The sequence below is a fragment of the Ornithorhynchus anatinus genome, chromosome 5 (assembly GCF_004115215.2).
Source record: "Ornithorhynchus anatinus isolate Pmale09 chromosome 5, mOrnAna1.pri.v4, whole genome shotgun sequence".
In the NCBI taxonomy this organism is placed as follows: Eukaryota; Metazoa; Chordata; class Mammalia; order Monotremata; family Ornithorhynchidae; genus Ornithorhynchus; species Ornithorhynchus anatinus.
In genome coordinates this window covers 100,505,458-100,523,774 of record NC_041732.1, presented here as the reverse complement: position 1 = coordinate 100,523,774, position 18,317 = coordinate 100,505,458, and the positions used below count along the sequence as shown (strand labels likewise).

Sequence of the window (18,317 nt, the reverse complement as noted above, 5' to 3'; positions counted from 1 at the left end):
TTAACAGTGGCATTTATTAAGCACTTACTGTGGGCTAAACACTGGGGCAGATTACAAGGTAATCAGGACAGTCTCCGATCCATACAGTGTTACAATCTAAGTGGGAGGAAGCCTAGGTATCTTGTCCCTAATTGCCAGGTGAGGAAATGAATAATAATGATAATAATAATGTTATTTTATGGCTTAGTGGAAAGAGCGCGGGCTTGGGAGTCACAGGACATGGGTTCCAACCCCGGCTCCACCACTAGTCGGCTGCGTGACTTTGAGCAAGCCACTAAATTTCTCTGTGCTTCAGTTACCTCATCTTTAAAATGGGGATGAAGACTGTGAGCCTCACGTGGGACAACCTGATCACCTTGTATCTACCCCAGCGATTGGAACAGTGCTTGGCACACAGTAAGCACTTAACAAATGCCATCATTATTATTATTATACACAGCAGGCCAGTGGCAGAGCCGAGATTAGAACCTGGTTCTCCTCCACCCAGACCTGTGGTCTTGTCACCAGACCACCCTGTGAATAGGTGTTTTGGGCCACTTGTAGGGGACTGATGAATCTGTTCCTCAGTTCACGAACGCAATCAGGGAGGAGGAGGGAACGAGCCTCGGCAACGAGGACTGTAGAAAGGAGTCGGTCAAAAAAGGACCAAACAAATCCAAGAAGATCTCTAAAGCCATTTCAAATATGAGGTTCCTTTTCTTCCAAAAATAGGTTTCGTGGCTCCACCCCCAAACAGACTCGGGGCGAAAACTTCGTAGTTTCTCAAACCCAAATAAACTCTGGATTAGCACTTCCCTCAAGAGCTCTCTTGTCTTTCACAGAGTGCTCAGAAAACTCCACCTTCCGCAGGAAAAGGAAAAGGGCCTCCTGGTTTTAGCTGTGCCTGCATTAGAAGTTCACCGTTAGGACAGCAGAAAGGAATGCGGCTTCAAAGAGCTTGTGTGGGGCAAAGGCTTCCACTTCACTGCTCTCTCTGAGGCAAGAGTTAGGGACAAGTTTCCCCCTCTGCTCTTCTCACAGAGCAGGACTTCCCTCTTTCCTTTTTGATGATGATGTTGGCATTTGTTAAGCGCTTACTATGTGCCAAGCACTGTTCTAAACAATGGGGTAAATAGAAGGTAATCAGCTTGTCCCATGTGGGACTCAATGGCTTAATCTCCGTTTTACAGATGAGGTAACTGAGGCACAGAGAAGTGAAGTGACTTGCCCGGAGTCACACAGCTGATAGGTGGCGGAGCCGGGATTAGAACCCACGACCTCTGACTCCCAAGCCCAGGCTCTTTCCACTAAGCCACGCTGCTTCTCGGTCTCCCTTCTGAGCCACCCGTGCACTTGGATCTGTACCCTTTCATCCTCTGATATCTGACCCACAGCACTTACGTACATAGCCGGAATTTATTTTAATAAATAGTAATGTCTGTCTCCCACTGCAGACTGTAAGCTCACGGTGGGCAGAGAACGTGCCTTCCAACTCTTTTGCATTATTCTCTCCCTCACGCTTAGTACGGTGCTCGATAAATGCTGCTGATTGAATGAGTTTTTCAGAGCAACTTATTTTCCTGCCTCTTTCCACATCTTCTTTCGGAAACTTTTGTTTCCGTGGCGTATCCCGGGATGGGAAGGGCGCTTAGATAAGTCTGTTCGGTAGCACGCACGGCCTAGTGGGAAGGGAACGGGCCTGGGAGTCGGGAGATCTGAGTGCTACTCTAAGCTCTGCCTCTTGCCAACTGTGTGACCTTGGGTAAGTCCCTAAACTTCTCTGCACCTCAGTTGCCGCACCTGTATAATAGGGATGATAAACTTGGTCTTTCTCCACCAGGCTGTGTGGGATATGTACTGTGCCAGATGTGATTATCTTGAATCTATCTCAAGCCCTCAACAAATATCATCGTCATTATTAATAGGATTCTTAAATAGATGACAATCCATTTTTTCCCATCAATATTTATAATGTTTATAAAACTGCCGTGAAGTCTTCCTTTGGGACTGTCAGTATTTCCCACGTCTTGTACACAATTACATTTCAGCATTGGTAACTGTTGAGCTCTTACTGTATGCACAGCTTGGGAGAGTACAATGCAACAGAGTTAGTAGACACATTCCTTGCCCGCGACAAGCTTACAGCCTAAACACAGCTGAGTTTAATTACCCAAAAAAGCATCAGAGTTTACAATGAGTAAAGGTCAGAGGACTTAGATGCTTTCTCCTTGTCTGCCACTAGAAACGAAACCACTAGATTTTATTTCTGTAGAGCTTACATGATTCTTTTTTGGGAAAATTACTGCCTCTGACACTAACTTCTAAGTCATCTTTTTCCAGAGTAAAACATTAAAAAGGAAGCAAAGAGATTATGTAATAAATGAGGACGTAGGTGATTTCGATATTCAAAGGTTGCATTTGGGTGTCAGAAGAGAAGCCCCTTCAAATTTCCTCTTTAAATAAAAGGCCTTTTGTTAATTTAGGACCGGGGGAAAATAGTCAAGTTGTTTTTCCTTTTCAGACAAAAGGGGAAATAGCAAAGTTTTTTTGTTTGTTTCTTTTTCAGAGATCAAATTGTTCTTGTGTCTAATTTTGAGCTAGTCAGAATTTTCATCCTCAAAGAAGAAATAGCCCTTTGAAATACTTGGAGAAATGTTTCTATTGCCTAAGAGACATAACATTAGCAAATGAAAAGACAAGGCCTCTCAATAAGCCTCTCAGACTCCACTCTTTCTAAACCCCAGTTCCTTGGGCAAAAGCAGACTTCAGCTTGGAAAAATGTGGTCCTCTCTCTGTAGCTGATGTTCAAATTTACATTTGTTAAGCCGAATAAAAACAATGTTAGATGTTTGCAGATATTCAACCTGCTATCGTATAACTGGGCTAAAACTGACTCAAATCTGTGTGGCAAAAGTTGGTCACCTGGATTATAATGGAAACTTACAATAATGTTAGTGAAACCTAAAACCTGAAGAAATGTACAAGCTAAAAATACAAATACAACTTTGTTTTTTAACAGCTCATCTACGGTGACATTTCTGAGCCCTACATCTAAGTTAAGAAGAGACGAATGAACTTTTTCCACCAGCCTGGTTTTCATTAGGTTTTCATTACCTCACATTAACAACTCTTCGACAGAAGGCTAGAGCTGCATTTCACTTTACTTTTGGACGGGCTCACCAGAAGAAAATAAAATAAATAAAAGTTCTCCTGGGCTCAAATCAAATGAATTCAGGCAGAATGCATTTGCTTATTTTCAAATATGTATTCTTTTTCAAATAAGCTAGCAAAAAATTTCCATTTATAGAACGAGAGAAATTGGTGAAGCATCTTTCTCCCAATTTCGGGAAAAAGCAATATTATTCACAATATTAAATTATGAATTCAGTAAGGATGCTGTCTGCCTCGAGCCTCTTCTTTCTAGTTCTCCCATCCACCTCTTTAGGTTACTAAAAAAACAGAAAGAGTAAAACTCCTCAGAGGGAAAACAATACAACCGAGTCTTTTCCCCAGAGGCTGATGATACAGTTTTTGAATTATCCAGTCCCAGACAATTTTGTGCACAACACACTGAGAAGCACCATGCCTTAATGGCCTAGTCCTCTAGACTGTCAGCTGGTTATGGGCTGGGAATGTGTCTCTTGTATCGTGTTGTACTCTCCCCAGCACTTAGTACAGTCCTCTGCACAGAGTAAGCACTCTATAAATCCATTTCATCGATTGACTGATTGGATAGCACCTGGGTTCTAATCCTGGCTCTGCCACATACCTGCTGTACGACCTAGGACAAGTCACTTCTCTGCACCTCAGTTCCCTCAATCAATTTGCTGTATTTACTGAGCGCAGACATGTGCAGAGCACTGTACTAAGCACTTGGAAGAGTGCAATAGAATAGAGTTGGTAGACATGTTCGCTGTGCATTTCTGCCAAATGGCAATTCCATCCCTGCTCTCCCTCATCCTTATAGACTGGGAGCCCAATGTAATAATAATAATGATAATAAATAGCATTTAAGCGCTTACTATGTGCTAGACACTATTCTAAGCACTGAGGTGGATATAAGCAAATGAGGTTGGACACAGTCCCTGTCTCACATGGGACTCACAGGTTTAATCCCCATTTTGCAGATGAGGGATCGGAGGCCCCAAGAAAGTGAAGTGACTTGCCCAAGGTCACACAACAGACACGTGGCAGAGCCGGAATTAGAACCCAGGTCCCTCTGACTCCCAGGTCCGTGCTCTTATCCCGTAGGCCCTGATTATCTTGTATATACACTTCAGTCCTTAGTACAACACATAGAAAGTGCTTAAATACAACAATCCTTTCCATCTTCATCTGGCATTTTTTTAATGGTATCTGTCAGGCGCTATGTGGCAGGTATTGTAATAATAATAATAATAATGTTGGTATTTGTTAAGCGCTTACTATGTGTCAAGCACTGTTCTAAGCGCTGGGGGAGATACAAGGAAATCAGGTTGTCCCACATGGGGCTCACAGTCTTCATCCCCATTTTACAGATGAGGTAACTGCGGCATAGAGAAGTTAAGTGACTTGCCCAAGGTGACAGCAGACAAGTGGCAGGGCTGGGATTAGAACCCAGGACCTCTGACTCCCAAGCCCGAGCTCTTTCCACTAAACTATGCTGCTTCTCTAAGCACAGGGGTAGATACAAACTCATCAGGGTGGACACAGTCCCTGTCCCACATGGGATCTGGGTCCAGGTCAGGCCCAGAATGGCTCTGGAACGACGGAGACCCCACCACAAGCGTTGCCCTAGACGGTGAGCTCCTTGTGGGCGGGGAATATGTCCGATGTTGTACTGTCCTCTCCCAGGTGCTTAGTACAGTGCTTTGCACAGTGTAATCGCTCCATAAATATGACTGAATACCAGAACACCTCCTCCCACCCTCCAACACATACAAACTAACTCCAGAACTCTATCGCTCTCTTCTTTCTTTTCTTTTACACGCATCCCCCTCCACCCCCAAGTCCCTGACGTTGGGCAGGAAGCAGACCAGACCAATTCTGGGTGTGGTTGTGGCGATACGATTTTCCCACTGTCAAGACCGCCAACCAAATCTTTTTTTGGTGCTTGATGCTCACGCCCATGGCCACCGAGCACTTCTGTACCGGTTCGTCATTCGTTTCAATGTCCGTCTCCCCCTCTAGACCGTAAGCCCCCTCGGGGGCCGGGAAAGTGTCTTCCGAGCCTGTTTCCTTTTGGTTTGGGTTTTTATGGTATTGGTTAAGCGCTTACTACGTGTGCATGTGCTGAGGCGGATATGAGCTCATCGGAGATTGGACACAGTCTCTGTCCCGTATGGGGCTCACAGTCTTAATCCCCGTTTTACAGATGAGGGAACTGAGGCACAGAGGAAGTCAAGTGACTTGCCTAAGGTCACACAGCAGAAAAGTGGCAGAGCCAGCACTGGAACCCAGGTCTGCTGATTCCTAGGCCACGCTCTTTCCCTCTTTTATGTGTGTGTGTATATATATATATATATGTATATGTATATATGCACATGTACACACACACACATAAATTTTATGGTATTTGTTAAGCGCTTACTACTCATTCATTCAATTGCATTTAGTAAGCACTTACTGTGTCAAAAGCACTGTACTAAGCACTTGGGAGAATACAATACAACAACCTGCCGAACATTGTACTAAGCTCTGGGGTAGATACAAACTAATAAAGTTGGACACAGTCCCTGTCCCACATGGGACTCAGTCTTAATCCTCATTTTACAGATGAGTTAACAGGCACAGAGAAGAGACTTGACTTGTCCAAGGTCACACAGCAGACAAGTGGTGCAGTCAGGATCAGGACCCAGATCCTTTGGACTTCCAGGCCCGTGCTCTATCCGCTAGACCTTGTTGCTTCTCATCCAAGCACTTAGAACAGTGCTCTGTACACAGTATACTCACCAATTGTATTTACTGAGCATTTATTATGTGCAGAGCACGGTAAGGGTTCCATAAATACGATCAATTAATTCATGGACACCAAAAATCTTAGACAGAGGGGCACCACACGCAACTGTCGCCGGAAATCGACTCCAAATTGATGGTTTCTAGAGTTTCTGAAATCCCTGTGTCTTATTTGCTAAAATGTACGTACTCTATTTGCTTCCCTGACAAATTCCCTCATGAAATTTTTGTCATAGTTACAAAGAGTGAAGCTGCATTTAAAGCACCTAAGTATAATAATAATAATAATGATGGCATTTGTTAAACGTTTACTCTGTGCCAAGCACTGTTCTAAGTGCTGGGGTAGATACAAGGTCATCAGGATGTCCCAGGTAGGGCTCACAGTCTTCATGCCCATTTTACAGATGAGGTCACTGAGGCACAGAGAAGTTGTGACCTGCCCAAAGTAACACAGCTGACCAGTGGCGGAGTATTAAACATTACATAATGCAAGCCGTGTAGAACAAATAGATCCACCATCAAAAAAAATCAATAAAAAACTGGAGCAGGCCCCTTTATAATTCCAAATTTATTTTAATACCAAATAAACCAAGGGAATTAATATCCAACAACTGCTCCATACATGATCACTTCTCTCAAATGGAGAATATAAACAGTCCGAGTTGTCCACACTAACTCCTTTAGAAATACAAATTAAGCACCAGATATTTTTTCTGTACCCATTTGTTTGCATTATTAGCCTGCAAGAATTTGATATCATTGACTTTGGGGGTCAACAGAGTTTCTATTAAGGATAAAAATATTGCACTTGTCATCTTATTAATAGCTTAAAGACGGCTCATGGGTTGCCTCTGGGAAATAGAGTGGAGAATTTTTTCTTCCAGCCCTAGGATATTGGAATGTTTATTAATTAACCTCATGGGTAGCAAATATCACCCCCTCTTGCTACACTAATCTCATCAGCCGCACTAAATTTCTAATTCCTCTTGGGAGGTTTTTTCTACGGAGCAGCTGGTTAAAAGTTTTCTTACATGTAATTGGAAGCGAGAAGAGTGACCTCGATCAGCACATTAGATGGTTATATTAAGTAATGAACTAAAGGGGGAAGAAGAGAGGAGTGAACCATTGTATCAAATATAGGACAGCACTAAAACACCCAAGTATGTTGTGTTCAATAATGCACACCTTTATGCAATGGAAAAATGGTAAAGACCTACATTCATTTGTATATATTATTTATTACCCTATTTCTTTTGTTAATGCGGTGTATAACTCCTTGATTCTATTTATCTTGATGATGTTGTCTTGTTTTTTGTTCTGTTGTGCTTTGCTGTCTGTCTCCCCAGTTTAGACTGTGAGCCAGTCACTGGGCAGGGATTGTCTCTTTCTGTTGCCGAATTGTACATTCCAAGCGCTTAGTACAGTGCTCTGCACATAGTTAAGCGCTCAATAAATACTACTGAATGAATTAAACTTTCTGATGCATAATAAACATTACAGGATGCATACAGACCTACACACACACAAACACGGGCGTGCTAACCACTCCTGCTCTAATTATCCCGTGAAGATAAGCGGGAAACAGGAACTGGAGAGAACCACCTCTGCTATGTCCTATCCCAAGCGCTTAGTACAGTCTCTGCTCACAGCTCAGTAAATACAACTAATGGTTGATTGGGTGCAGGGAGGTCAGCGAGAAGGCTGCTGCTAATAATAATAATAATGAAGGTATTTGTTAAGGGCTATGTGCCAAGCACTGTTCTAAGCACTGAGGGGGATACAAGGTAATCAGGTTATCCCACGTGGGGCTCACAGTCTTTATCCCCATTTTACAGACGAGGGGACTGAGGCACAGAGAAGTTAATTGACTTGCCCAAAGTCACACTGCTGACAAGTGGCAGAGCCGGGATTAGAACCCAAGACCTCTGACTCCCAAACCCGAGGTCTTTCCATTGATCCACCCTGCGATGCAGTAGTCAAGGTGGTCTATGGTAAATGCTTGGATGACCAATTCTACTGCACTCTCCCAAGCGCTTACAACAATGTTCTGCCCACAGGAAGCACTCAATAAATACGATTGAATGAATGACTTATACCGTACTCTCCCAAATGTTTAGTACAGTGCCCTGCACCCAGTAAGAGCCCAATAAATACGATGGGTCGACTGTTTTCCCTTCAGTCTCCATGCTGATCCAGAGACTGTATCTCTGGAAATGCAGATACAGTCCCCTCTCCCCTCTCCCCGCAAAGCAAGCCTAAGCAGTTTGGGAGGCTCGCCCGGAGAGAAGAAATTCCTAATTCATTCCATGTGAAGTCGTGAAAATGGGACGCAGGCAAAGACGGGAAAGTTGAAAAAGCCCTTTGTGGTCAACGGATGGCTGAGAAGCAGCATGGCCTAGTGGATAGAGCCCGGGCCCGGGAGTCGGAAGGACCTGGATTCTAATCCCAGCACCTCCACTTGTCTGTGACGTGACCTTGGGAAAGTCACTTAACTTCTTTGTGCCTCAGTTACCTCATCTGTAAAATGGGGATTAAGACTGTGAGCCCCTCGTCGGATAATCTGATTGCCTTGTATCCACCCCAGAACTTAGAACAGTGCTTAGCACATAGTAAGTGCTTAATAAATACCACATTTATTATTATTATCCTAGCCTATAAATGACGACGCCCTGAAACCCATCACGCTCTCTGGGCTGTAAAGCCGAGGTGGTGATGTCTACATATTACACTGTCTGAAAATTTAATAACGGCTCACACAGCAACCCACTTAAGTGGTGTTCTGCTATGCGAGCGATCAATTTTTTTTTTCCACTTTAGGCACACGGTCTAAAAGCACGGTGGTAAATCTAATTTTAAAGCAGACTTAATAGATTCTGCATTTGTGCACCAGTGCTGTCTCCTCAAGTTAACAGAAGACCTCTTGCCGTGAGGAAAAAGCAAGTGTCTGGTAACAAGTGGAAAATTTTTATCTTGCCAGGAGCGAGAAATGTCACAGGAGATTGCAGAGATAAGGATCACCCTCACCTCTCCTATTCCTGTTTTTGTTTATTCGCTGGCATTTGCAAAGGGAGCTACTCTCCGGTTTGTTACCTCGTGCTTTCTACAGAATTAAGCCGACATACCTACAGGTTGTGCGGGTTTGCAGCACAAGTGAGCAGATGGACAGAAGAGGGAACACAATGTAAAGAAAAGAGAGATGGGGTCACACCCCAAATATCTTCATGGATAAAAAGACCAGTCCCAGTGGACATGGGAAGCAGCATGGCCTAGTGGCGAGAGCACAGACCTGGGACTCGGAGGATGTGGGTTCTAATCCCGGCTCCTCTGCTCGTCTGCTGTGTGACCTTGGGCAACTCACTTCACTTCTCAGGGCTTCGGTACACGATAAGTGCTCGGTAATAATAATAATGTTGGTATTTGTTAAGCGCTTACTATGTGCCGAGTACTGTTTTAAGCGCTGGGGTAGATAAAGGGTAATCAGGTTGTCCCACGTGAGGCTCACAGTTAATCCCCATTTTACAGATGAGGTAACAGGCACAGACAAGTTAAATGACTTGCCCACAGTCACACAGCTGACAAGTGGCAGAGCCAGGATTCGAACTCATGACCTCTGACTCCCAAGCCCGTACTCTGTCCACTGAACCACACCCACCCCCAACTGACTGATTGATGGGATCGGGGTGGACTGGGCTACCCGTCATGCAAGCGGAGCACAGCAGGAGTTCTCCATCCCCCTTCATATGTCACACGCCTCCTGGAATCTCCCAATCCATCACCGGCTGGAACTCTGAGGTGGAAGTAATAATAATAATGATAACTGTAGTATTTGTTAAGCACTTACTGTGTGCCAGGCACTGTACTAAGCACTGGGGTGGACGCAAGCACATCGGGTTGGACACAGTCCCCTGTCCCATGTAGGGCTCAGTCTCGATTCCCATTTTACGGATGAGGTAACTGAGGCACAGAGAAGTCAAGAAGTGACTTGCCCAGGGCCAAACAGCAGATAAGTGGTGAAGCCATGATTAAAATGCTAATCAGAACAGATTTGCTACACACTCACCGTCCCCCCAGCTACTTCTCATCCATCAGACTCTCCATCCGAACCTAAAGCTCCTCCTCCCCAACCACTGGCCCTATAATAATAATATTGACAATAATGATCATGGTATTTATTAAGCACTTACTATGAGCCACGCACCGTACTAAAGACTGGGGTAGACATTAGCTAGTTGGGTTGGACACGTCCCTGTCCTGTGTAGGGCTCACAGTCTCAATCCCCATTTTATAGATGAGGGAACTGAGGCCCAGAGAAGTGAAGTGACTTGTTCAAGGTCAAAGAACGGACAAGTGGCCGAGCTGGGATTAGAACCCATGACCTTCTGATTCCCAGCCCCGTGCTCTATCCCGTACGCGGTGCTGCTTCTCAAGTGCGCATGAAAGAGCAAGGCAAATCTGAAAAAGGGGACAATTAGGAGAGCAGTTCCAAATGGAGGGCACGGAGACGGAGAGAAGGAGAACCAGGACACACGCTAAAGGCCCGGAGCAGTTTGAAATACTTAGCTTCCTCAGCTGTCTGCACCCAAGGGAACACCCTGCTAGAAAAAACACCAAAAGGTATTTTCCATAATGCTATGAATTCCAAGGGAGACAGTTTTCAGGCACTAAAGACATATATGTGCCCCTTTATGCCAATGCAGCCCTACACGTTCTAGAACCCAGCACCTTAGAAGATCGCCTCTTATAGCTTTAATAATTTATGTGCGGTTCCAAAGCTTTCAGACTGTACCGTATCTAAAAATAAAGCCAAGAAAAAAGCACTGATGATGTAACTGCCTTGCCAAGGCAGCTGCTCGAGTTCTTTCCGTTCGGGAGCTCTGGACTTTCTCCTTCCATCCCCCTCCCCTTTCGGCGGCCGTTTGAAAATAAACGAGCTTCGACGCTCCCCGCGTGCCCATCAAACGTTTGGGCGGAATCCCCGTTCTGGGCAGGGAATCCAATTAAAGGAAGAAAACAGCCACTTCCTTCCACCTCTCTCGTCTCAACTGGATCTTGCGTGAGAGGGTTAGGAGTCGTCTGGGAACAGGGGGCTAAAGCCGGGGTGGGTACTTCAGGAGCTGGAGTGCCGGCAGGAGGAGTGGATTTATTCAATTGTATTTATCGAGCGCTCACGGTGTGCAGAGCATGTGGTGGCTAGGTGACGACCGGAGAGAACCAGGCTGAGGGAGCTTGGGAAGGGGATGAAGTAGGAGGATCTCCCCTCAGCTCCTCAGCCCCCCGACCACCACTCTTAAAAATAATAATTATGGTACTTATTAAGTGCTTACAATGCGCCAAGCACTGTACTAAGCGCTGGAGTAGATACAAGATAAGCAGGTTGGACGTAGTCCCTGTCCCACGTGGGGCTCACCGTCTTAATCCCCATTGTACAGATGAGGGAAGTGAGGCCCAGAGAAGTGAAGTGCCTTGCCCAAGGTCCCACAGCAGGCCAAGGGGAGGAACCGGCATTAGAACCCAGGTCCTTCTGACTCCCAGACCCCTGCTCTATCCACTAGTGACTTTGCTCACTCGTCAGGATCCCCTTCCCCACCAGAGACTCTCTTTTTTTTTATGGAATTTGTTAAGCATTTTGCCAGGCACCGTACTAAGCGCTAGAGTAGATGCAAGATAATCAGGTTGGACACAGTCTCTGTCCCACAAGGGGCTCAGAGTCATAATCCCCACTTTACAGATGAGTTAACAGGCACAGAGAAGCGAAGTGACCTGTCCAAGATCACATGGCAGACAAGCGGCAGAACCAGGATTAGAACCCAGGTCCAATAAATAACCACTGATGGATTGAGTCTCTTAATTCCACTGACAACTGGTAAATAACAAATCGGTTGAATCTGCAGCAGGAAGAATTTAGGTGAACTATAAAGATGGGCTTCTTGTTTTGCAAAAGAGTAGGAGGATTTAGTGATGGTGATTCTGGAATTTGCTTCCCTAGAATTTTAACAGGCTTCAATGATTTAGATTGACACCCTGGAAGGCGAGGGATGTACTGTTCTGTGACTTCTGGGGTTATGCTACTCAGAAGGAATTTATTAAGTCTGGAGTATTAATTTATGCAGCTCTATTACAGGAAACACATGACAAGAGGTAGCCGAATGATGATACGAGCCTGGCTGATTGGCCATGAACGATAAAACAGTAAACATTTAGTAATAAACCAAACAGAACGCTCATGGCAGTCTGGCTATGATTGTTAAATGTGTGTGTATATATATATATGTATATATATATGTATTTTTTTTTAATGAAACCCCAAATTTCCACAGCTTTCAGGTATCCCCATCTGCAAAGCCCGACCAAAAGCTCATCTCCTCCAGGAGGCCTTCCCTACCTAACCTCTCGCTTCACCATTCTATTCTCCCTCCTTTCTGCAACGCCTATGCACTGGAGTCCATTCACTCTAAGCATTTTAATACTCACCCCACCCCTAGAGCAATTATTTACACATGGTATAGTGGCTAGAGCCCGGGCCAGGGGGTCAGAAGGTCATGTTCTAATCCCTGCTCCGCCACTTGTCTGCTGGGTGACCTTGGGCGAGTTGATTCACTTCTTTGTGCCTCAGTTACCTCATCTGTCAAATGGGGATTGAGACTGTGTCCAACCTTGTATCTACTCCAGCGCTTAGCACAGTGCTTGGCAAATAGTAATCTCAACACCATAATATCTCCATACTCTGCTGCTTCCATTCATTCATTTATTCCATTCATTCTTATTGAGCACTTACTGTATGCAGAGCACTGTACTAAGTGGTTGGGAGAGTACAATATAACAATAAACAGACACATTCCCTGCCCACGGTGAGCTGATTTTATGTCTTCTGTTTCACCCCACTAGACTGGAAATTCCTTGTGAGCAGGGATAATGCCTCCCAACTCCAGCGTGGCTTCACTGACAGAGCCCGGGTCTGGGAGTCAGAGGATGTGGGTTCTAATCCCGGCTCTGCCTACATGTCTGCTGTGACCTTGGGCGAGTCACTTCATTCATTCATACAATCGCATTTATTGAGTGCTTACTGTGTTCAAAGCACTGTACTAAACGCTTAGGACTTCACTTCTCCATACCTCGGTTACCTCACCTGTAAAACGGGGATCAAGACAGTGAGCTCCAAGTGGGTCAAGGACTGATTAATTTGTATCTACCCAAGCACTTAGAACAGTGCTTGGGACTTAGTAAGTGCTCACCTCCGCCAAACTTACTCTCTTCCCCTCTTCAAAGCCCTACTGAGAGCTCACCTCCTCCAGGAGGCCTTCCCAGACTGAGCCCCCCTTTCCCTCTGCTCCTCCTCCCCTCCCCATTTCCCCCTCCCTCCCTCTGCTCTTCCCCCTTCCCCTCCCCTCAGCACTGTGCATATTTGTATATATTATTTATTACCCTATTTATTTTGTTAATGATGTGTATATCTCTATGATTCTATTATCTTGATGATGTTGTTTTGTTTTGTTTTGCTGTCTGTCTCCCCCGTTTACACTGTGAGCCTGCCACTGGGCAGGGATTGTCTCTATCTGTTGCCGAATTGTACGTTCCAAGCGCTTAGTACAGTGCTCTGCACATAGTAAGCACTCAATAAATACTACTGAATAAATGAATAATGCCACAATCATTATTATTATTCTCAGGCCCTTACTGTACAGAGCTCAACAGAGTAAGCGCTCAAAAAGTAGCAATGTGGACTGATTGTTCAGAATAGAACTTTAATAATAATAATAATAATGGTATTTGTTAAGTGCTTACTATGTGCCAGGCACTACACTAAGCACTGGGGTGGATATAAGCAAATCGGGTTGGGCACAGTCCCTGTGCCCATGTGGGGCTCACAGTCTCAGTCTCCATTTCACAGATGAGATAATTGTGGGAGAGAGAAGTGAAGTGACTTACTCAAGGTCATACAGCAGACAAGTGATGGGGCCTGGATTAGAACCCACCACCTTCTGACTCCCAGGCGCGGGCTCCATCCACTAAGCCATGCTGCTGATATCCAGGACCTTCCAAAGGGAAGGGTGATCCTTTCCATGTTAGCTGGTACCAGCAGGATAATATCAAGGCCAGACTGCGGAGAAGCCAAATGGGTCAGGGAGCCCGACGCGGGACTTTTCTCCACCTGGCAGGCAACTCTCACATGCAGTCAGGCAATCGTATTTATTGAGCGCTTACGGTGTGCAGAGCACTGTACTGAGCGGTTGGGAGAGAACGCTGTGACAATATAATAGAGGCATTTCCCGCCCACGGCGAGCTTTGGTATCCTGGGCCACCAGCTCCGGCCACTCTCCCTGCCCCCAGGAAGGCCTGCTCTCCGCCTCCCTCCCGGAACGCCCACTGGCCGTTTTCATTTCCATCGGGAAGCAGTGTGGCTCAGTGGAAAGAGCCCGGGCTTGGGAGTCGGAGGTCATGGGTTCGAATCCAGGCTCTGCCATTGTCAGCTGTGTGACTGTGGGCGAGTCACTTCACTTCTCTGGGCCTCAGTTACCTCATCTGTAAAATGGGGATGAAGACTGTGAGCCTCACGTGGGACAACCTGATTACCCTCTATCTACCCCAGCGCTTAGAACAGTTCTCTGCACATAGTAAGTGCTTAACAAATACCAACATTATTATTATTATTATTATTTCCGCACCTCCTGGCTCCGGTGGGTTTTCGGCTCTTCGAGAGGTCCTGCAACAGATGCCAGAGCTTAGAACAGTGCTTGGCACATAGTCAGTGCTTAACAAATGCCATCATCATCATCATACTGGAGGGATGGTCTGAAAAAGAAATTCAGACTCTGGCCCTCAAACGCCTTATCCTTTATAGGGACGATGGGTGACGGAAAATTCATTCATTCATTCAATCGTATTTTTTGAGCACTTACTACGTGCAGAGCACTGTACTAAGTCCTTGGAATTTACAATTCGGCAACAGATAGAGACAATCCCTGCCTTGACATACATACCCCAGTTAGAGAGGAAAAGATAGATACAGTGAGATAAATGAATAAAAGAATGAAATAACACCCAAAGGTGTATTCTACCCCAGCGCTTAATAAACACCACAATTATATCCACACTAACTGCTTTATGGAATTGATTTTTACCAGTCTTTTGGAAGAGGGAAGGGACATGGTTAGGCAAGGCTGAAAAGGAAGGGTGTGCACTCCTCAAAGGGTGTGCACTCCTCAAAAAAGAAACTTTGTCAATTACAGTAATTCCTTTTTAAAAAGTAACCTCTATCTTCACCGCTCTGGGGCTCTTCCACCGCAGTTATGAAACCACCTTGGTAACCGCTGCCTTCCTAACCTACATGGTGGGTTCTGGCCAGTTCTGTGTGCACCGGGAGGAGGGTAGTAATAATAATAATAATAATTATGGCATTTGTTAAGCACTTACTATGTCCTGGGCACTGCACTAGGCGCTGGGGTAGATACAAGGAAATCGGGTTGGACACAGTCCCTGTCCCATGTGGGGCTCACGGTCTCAATCCTCATTTTACAGAGGCCCAGAGAAGTAAAATGACTTGCCCACGGCCACTCTGCAGGCAAGTGGCAGAGCCAGGATTAGAAACCATAACCTTCGGACTCCCAGACCCGTGCCCTATCCACTACGTCATAAAAGTCATTCCCACATAACAATAATAACTACGGTATTTGTTAAGTGCTTATTATTTGCCGAGCACTGTTATAGATATAAGGTATCAGGTTGTCCCACGTGGGGCTCACAGTCTTAATCTCCATTTTCCAGATGAGGGAACTGAGGCCCAGAGAAGTGAAGTGGCTTGCCCGAGGCCACACAGCAGACAAGTGGCGGAGCTGGGATTAGAACCACGTCCTCTGACTTCCAGGCCTGTGCTCTCTCCACTAAGCCAACGCCGCTTCTCACTCACTATGATATTCAGCCCACCTCCGGCCCCACCGAACTTATCTACTTATCCTTATACTCTGCCTTTTTCCCCTATCTATAATTTACTTTAACGGGTGTCTCCGATTAAACGGTAAGCTCCTTGAGGGCTGGGACCATGCCTACCAACGCTACTGTAATGAACTCTCCCAAGCGTTTAGTACAGTGCTCTGCCCACACTAAGCACTCAGTATTTAGTATTGATTGATGGATTGAGTCGGGCATTTTAAACCAGTAGCTCCAAAGAATTTCAGACTTCTAAGCCTCTTAGGGCCCGCAAATTTCCCTTCCTGACACTTTCAGTTGCAGATCCTCATCATAACTTGCCGAACTAAGTATTTTTGACCGACACTTCTTCATTTGACCGCTAACTGAAAGGGTGATTTAGAAACGGGTGGGAGGACAGATATCGTTTGTCTTTTGAGATCATCCTTTAAGGCGCAGAAGGCAAGGGAATGTCTGTCTTCCCGCAAGGAATGGTGTGCCTGTGAATAATTCTATATGTAGAAATAAATAAATGGCAGAGAAAGAGCATGCACGCACATCCCTGACTTCATCCAGATTTCCAGGTGAGGCTGAAAAGGTCCACGGCAGACTGGCTTTCTCGGTCACAAGTCATACGTGGCCACAGGCTGAAGTTTCACGCTGCATAGTCTTAAATGACTTCACATCCACGAACCTTTGCCATTACTGAAAAACATTAAATCATGGTTCCCTAATAGAAGTTCCTGTTGTTCTACCTCCTCCTCCCTTCCTCTTCCCACAGCTTAAATAACTCCTTTAAACGCTTAAATGACTGCTTAACTAACCGGCGAGGCCTAGAAGTCGGGCTAGCCTATCTTTTGCAAGTGAGGAGAATATTTTCTCCCCCCGCCAATTTGGCCCATCGTTTCGATTAATCGGTAGAGTACCTACATAAAGACTTAAATCCATGCGATTGGGGGAGCCCGGAGTCAAGGCGTGATGCACGGCATTAGTCTCGGCTAAACGACAACCCCGGGCCGTCCCCGCTTCTTCGACCCCGACGGCTGACCAGAGGGCCGGTGCCATTGTGAGAGCACAACGCCTTCTCCCTGACGCTGCCAGGGAAGCCGGGCGAGGGTTTGGTTCCGGAACGTCGGCCCCGGCAGGTTCCCGGGCCTTCGAAACATCCTTGAGGCGCTGTATATTTATCGGCTTAATCATCTTAGGTGACGAATAACTTGTTGGGTCCCAGAAAACCCCAGGTGAGAAAACAATCGCTAATAAGGTGGCACACTTATTGGACACACCTGCGTATCTGGATTCGAAAACACACCTTCTTAGGGCTTTTCCTCCCACTGCTTTCAAACGTGCTCCGGCTTCCTCTATCCTGAAAAAACCCTCCCTTGACCCTCCAGCTCCCTCCAGCTACAGCCTCACCTCCTACCTTTCCTCTCCAAAATCTCTGAGCGAGTGGCCTTCGTTCACCATTTCCACTTTCTCCCCTCCAATTCTCTCCTCGACCCCCTCCAATCTGGCTCCCACCCCCCCCCCCCGAACTCCACCCAAACCACCCTTTTCAGAGGTCGCCGATTGATCTCCTTCTCGCCAAATCCAACGGCCTCTACTCCACCCTAATCCTCCTCACCCTCTCAGGTGCCCTCGAAACTGTGGCCCACCCCCTCTCCTGGAAACATTATCCAACCTTGGCTTCACTGACAATTGTCCTCTCCTGGTTCTCCTTCTATCTCTCTGGCCCCTCATTCTCAGTCTCTTTCACTGGCAGCTCCTCTGCCTCCCACCCCCTAATTGGGGGGGGGTCCCTCAGAGTTAATTTCCGGGTCCCCTTCTATTCTCCACCTGCACTCCCTTGGAGAACTCGTTCGCTCCCAAGGCTTCAACTAACATGGCTTCAACTAACAACTCTATGTGGACGATTCACACGAGTGTCCTCCCTCTTCATATCTGAGACATTTGCTCTCCCTGCCTTCAAAACCTTATTAATAATAATAGTAATTATGGCATTTGTTAAGTACTTTGTGCCAAACACTGTTCCAAGTGCTAGGGTAGATACAAGATAAGCTGGTTGGACAGTCTCTGCCCCACATGGGGCTCACAGTCTTAATCCCCATTTTACAAAGGAGGTAACTCAGGCCCAGAGAAGTGAAGTGACTTGCCCAAGGTCACACAGCAGACAAGTGGCAGAGCCGGGATTAGAACCCAGGTCCTTCTGAGACTCAGGCCCGTGTTCTTGCCACTAGGCCATGCTGCTTATTAAAAGCGCATCTCCTCCAATAGGCCTTCCCTGACTAAACCATCCTTCCCTCTTCTCTCACTCTGCTCTGCGTCACACTTGTCTTGGATTTGCACCTTTTATTCACCCCTCAGACACACATAATTTACATAGATACCCATAATTTATTTATATTAATGTCTCTATCCCGCTCATACTGTAAGCTTGATGTGGGTAGCGAACATATTTACCAACTCTCCCAAACGCTTAGTACAGTGTGTGCAAACAGTAA

The 18,317-nt window shown here is 45.9% G+C and overlaps 1 protein-coding gene across 2 annotated transcripts in view; it reads right to left on the bottom strand.

The window, feature by feature from the left end:
- LPIN2 (lipin 2) overlaps window positions 1-16,839 on the bottom strand; it is a 111,144-nt gene extending 94,305 nt beyond the window's left edge. Inside the window, exon 1 of one of the 2 annotated variants that reach the window (XM_007667152.4) lies at window positions 16,747-16,839. In XM_007667152.4, coding sequence (XP_007665342.1) covers window positions 16,747-16,764 — 18 coding nt within the window. In that variant the 5' untranslated portion in view covers window positions 16,765-16,839. Of the gene's footprint in view, window positions 1-9,607; window positions 9,628-16,746 lie in introns of those variants that run through there. The other variant, XM_029064914.2, reaches the window with a different exon arrangement.
- Window positions 16,840-18,317: the final 1,478 nt, after the last annotated feature.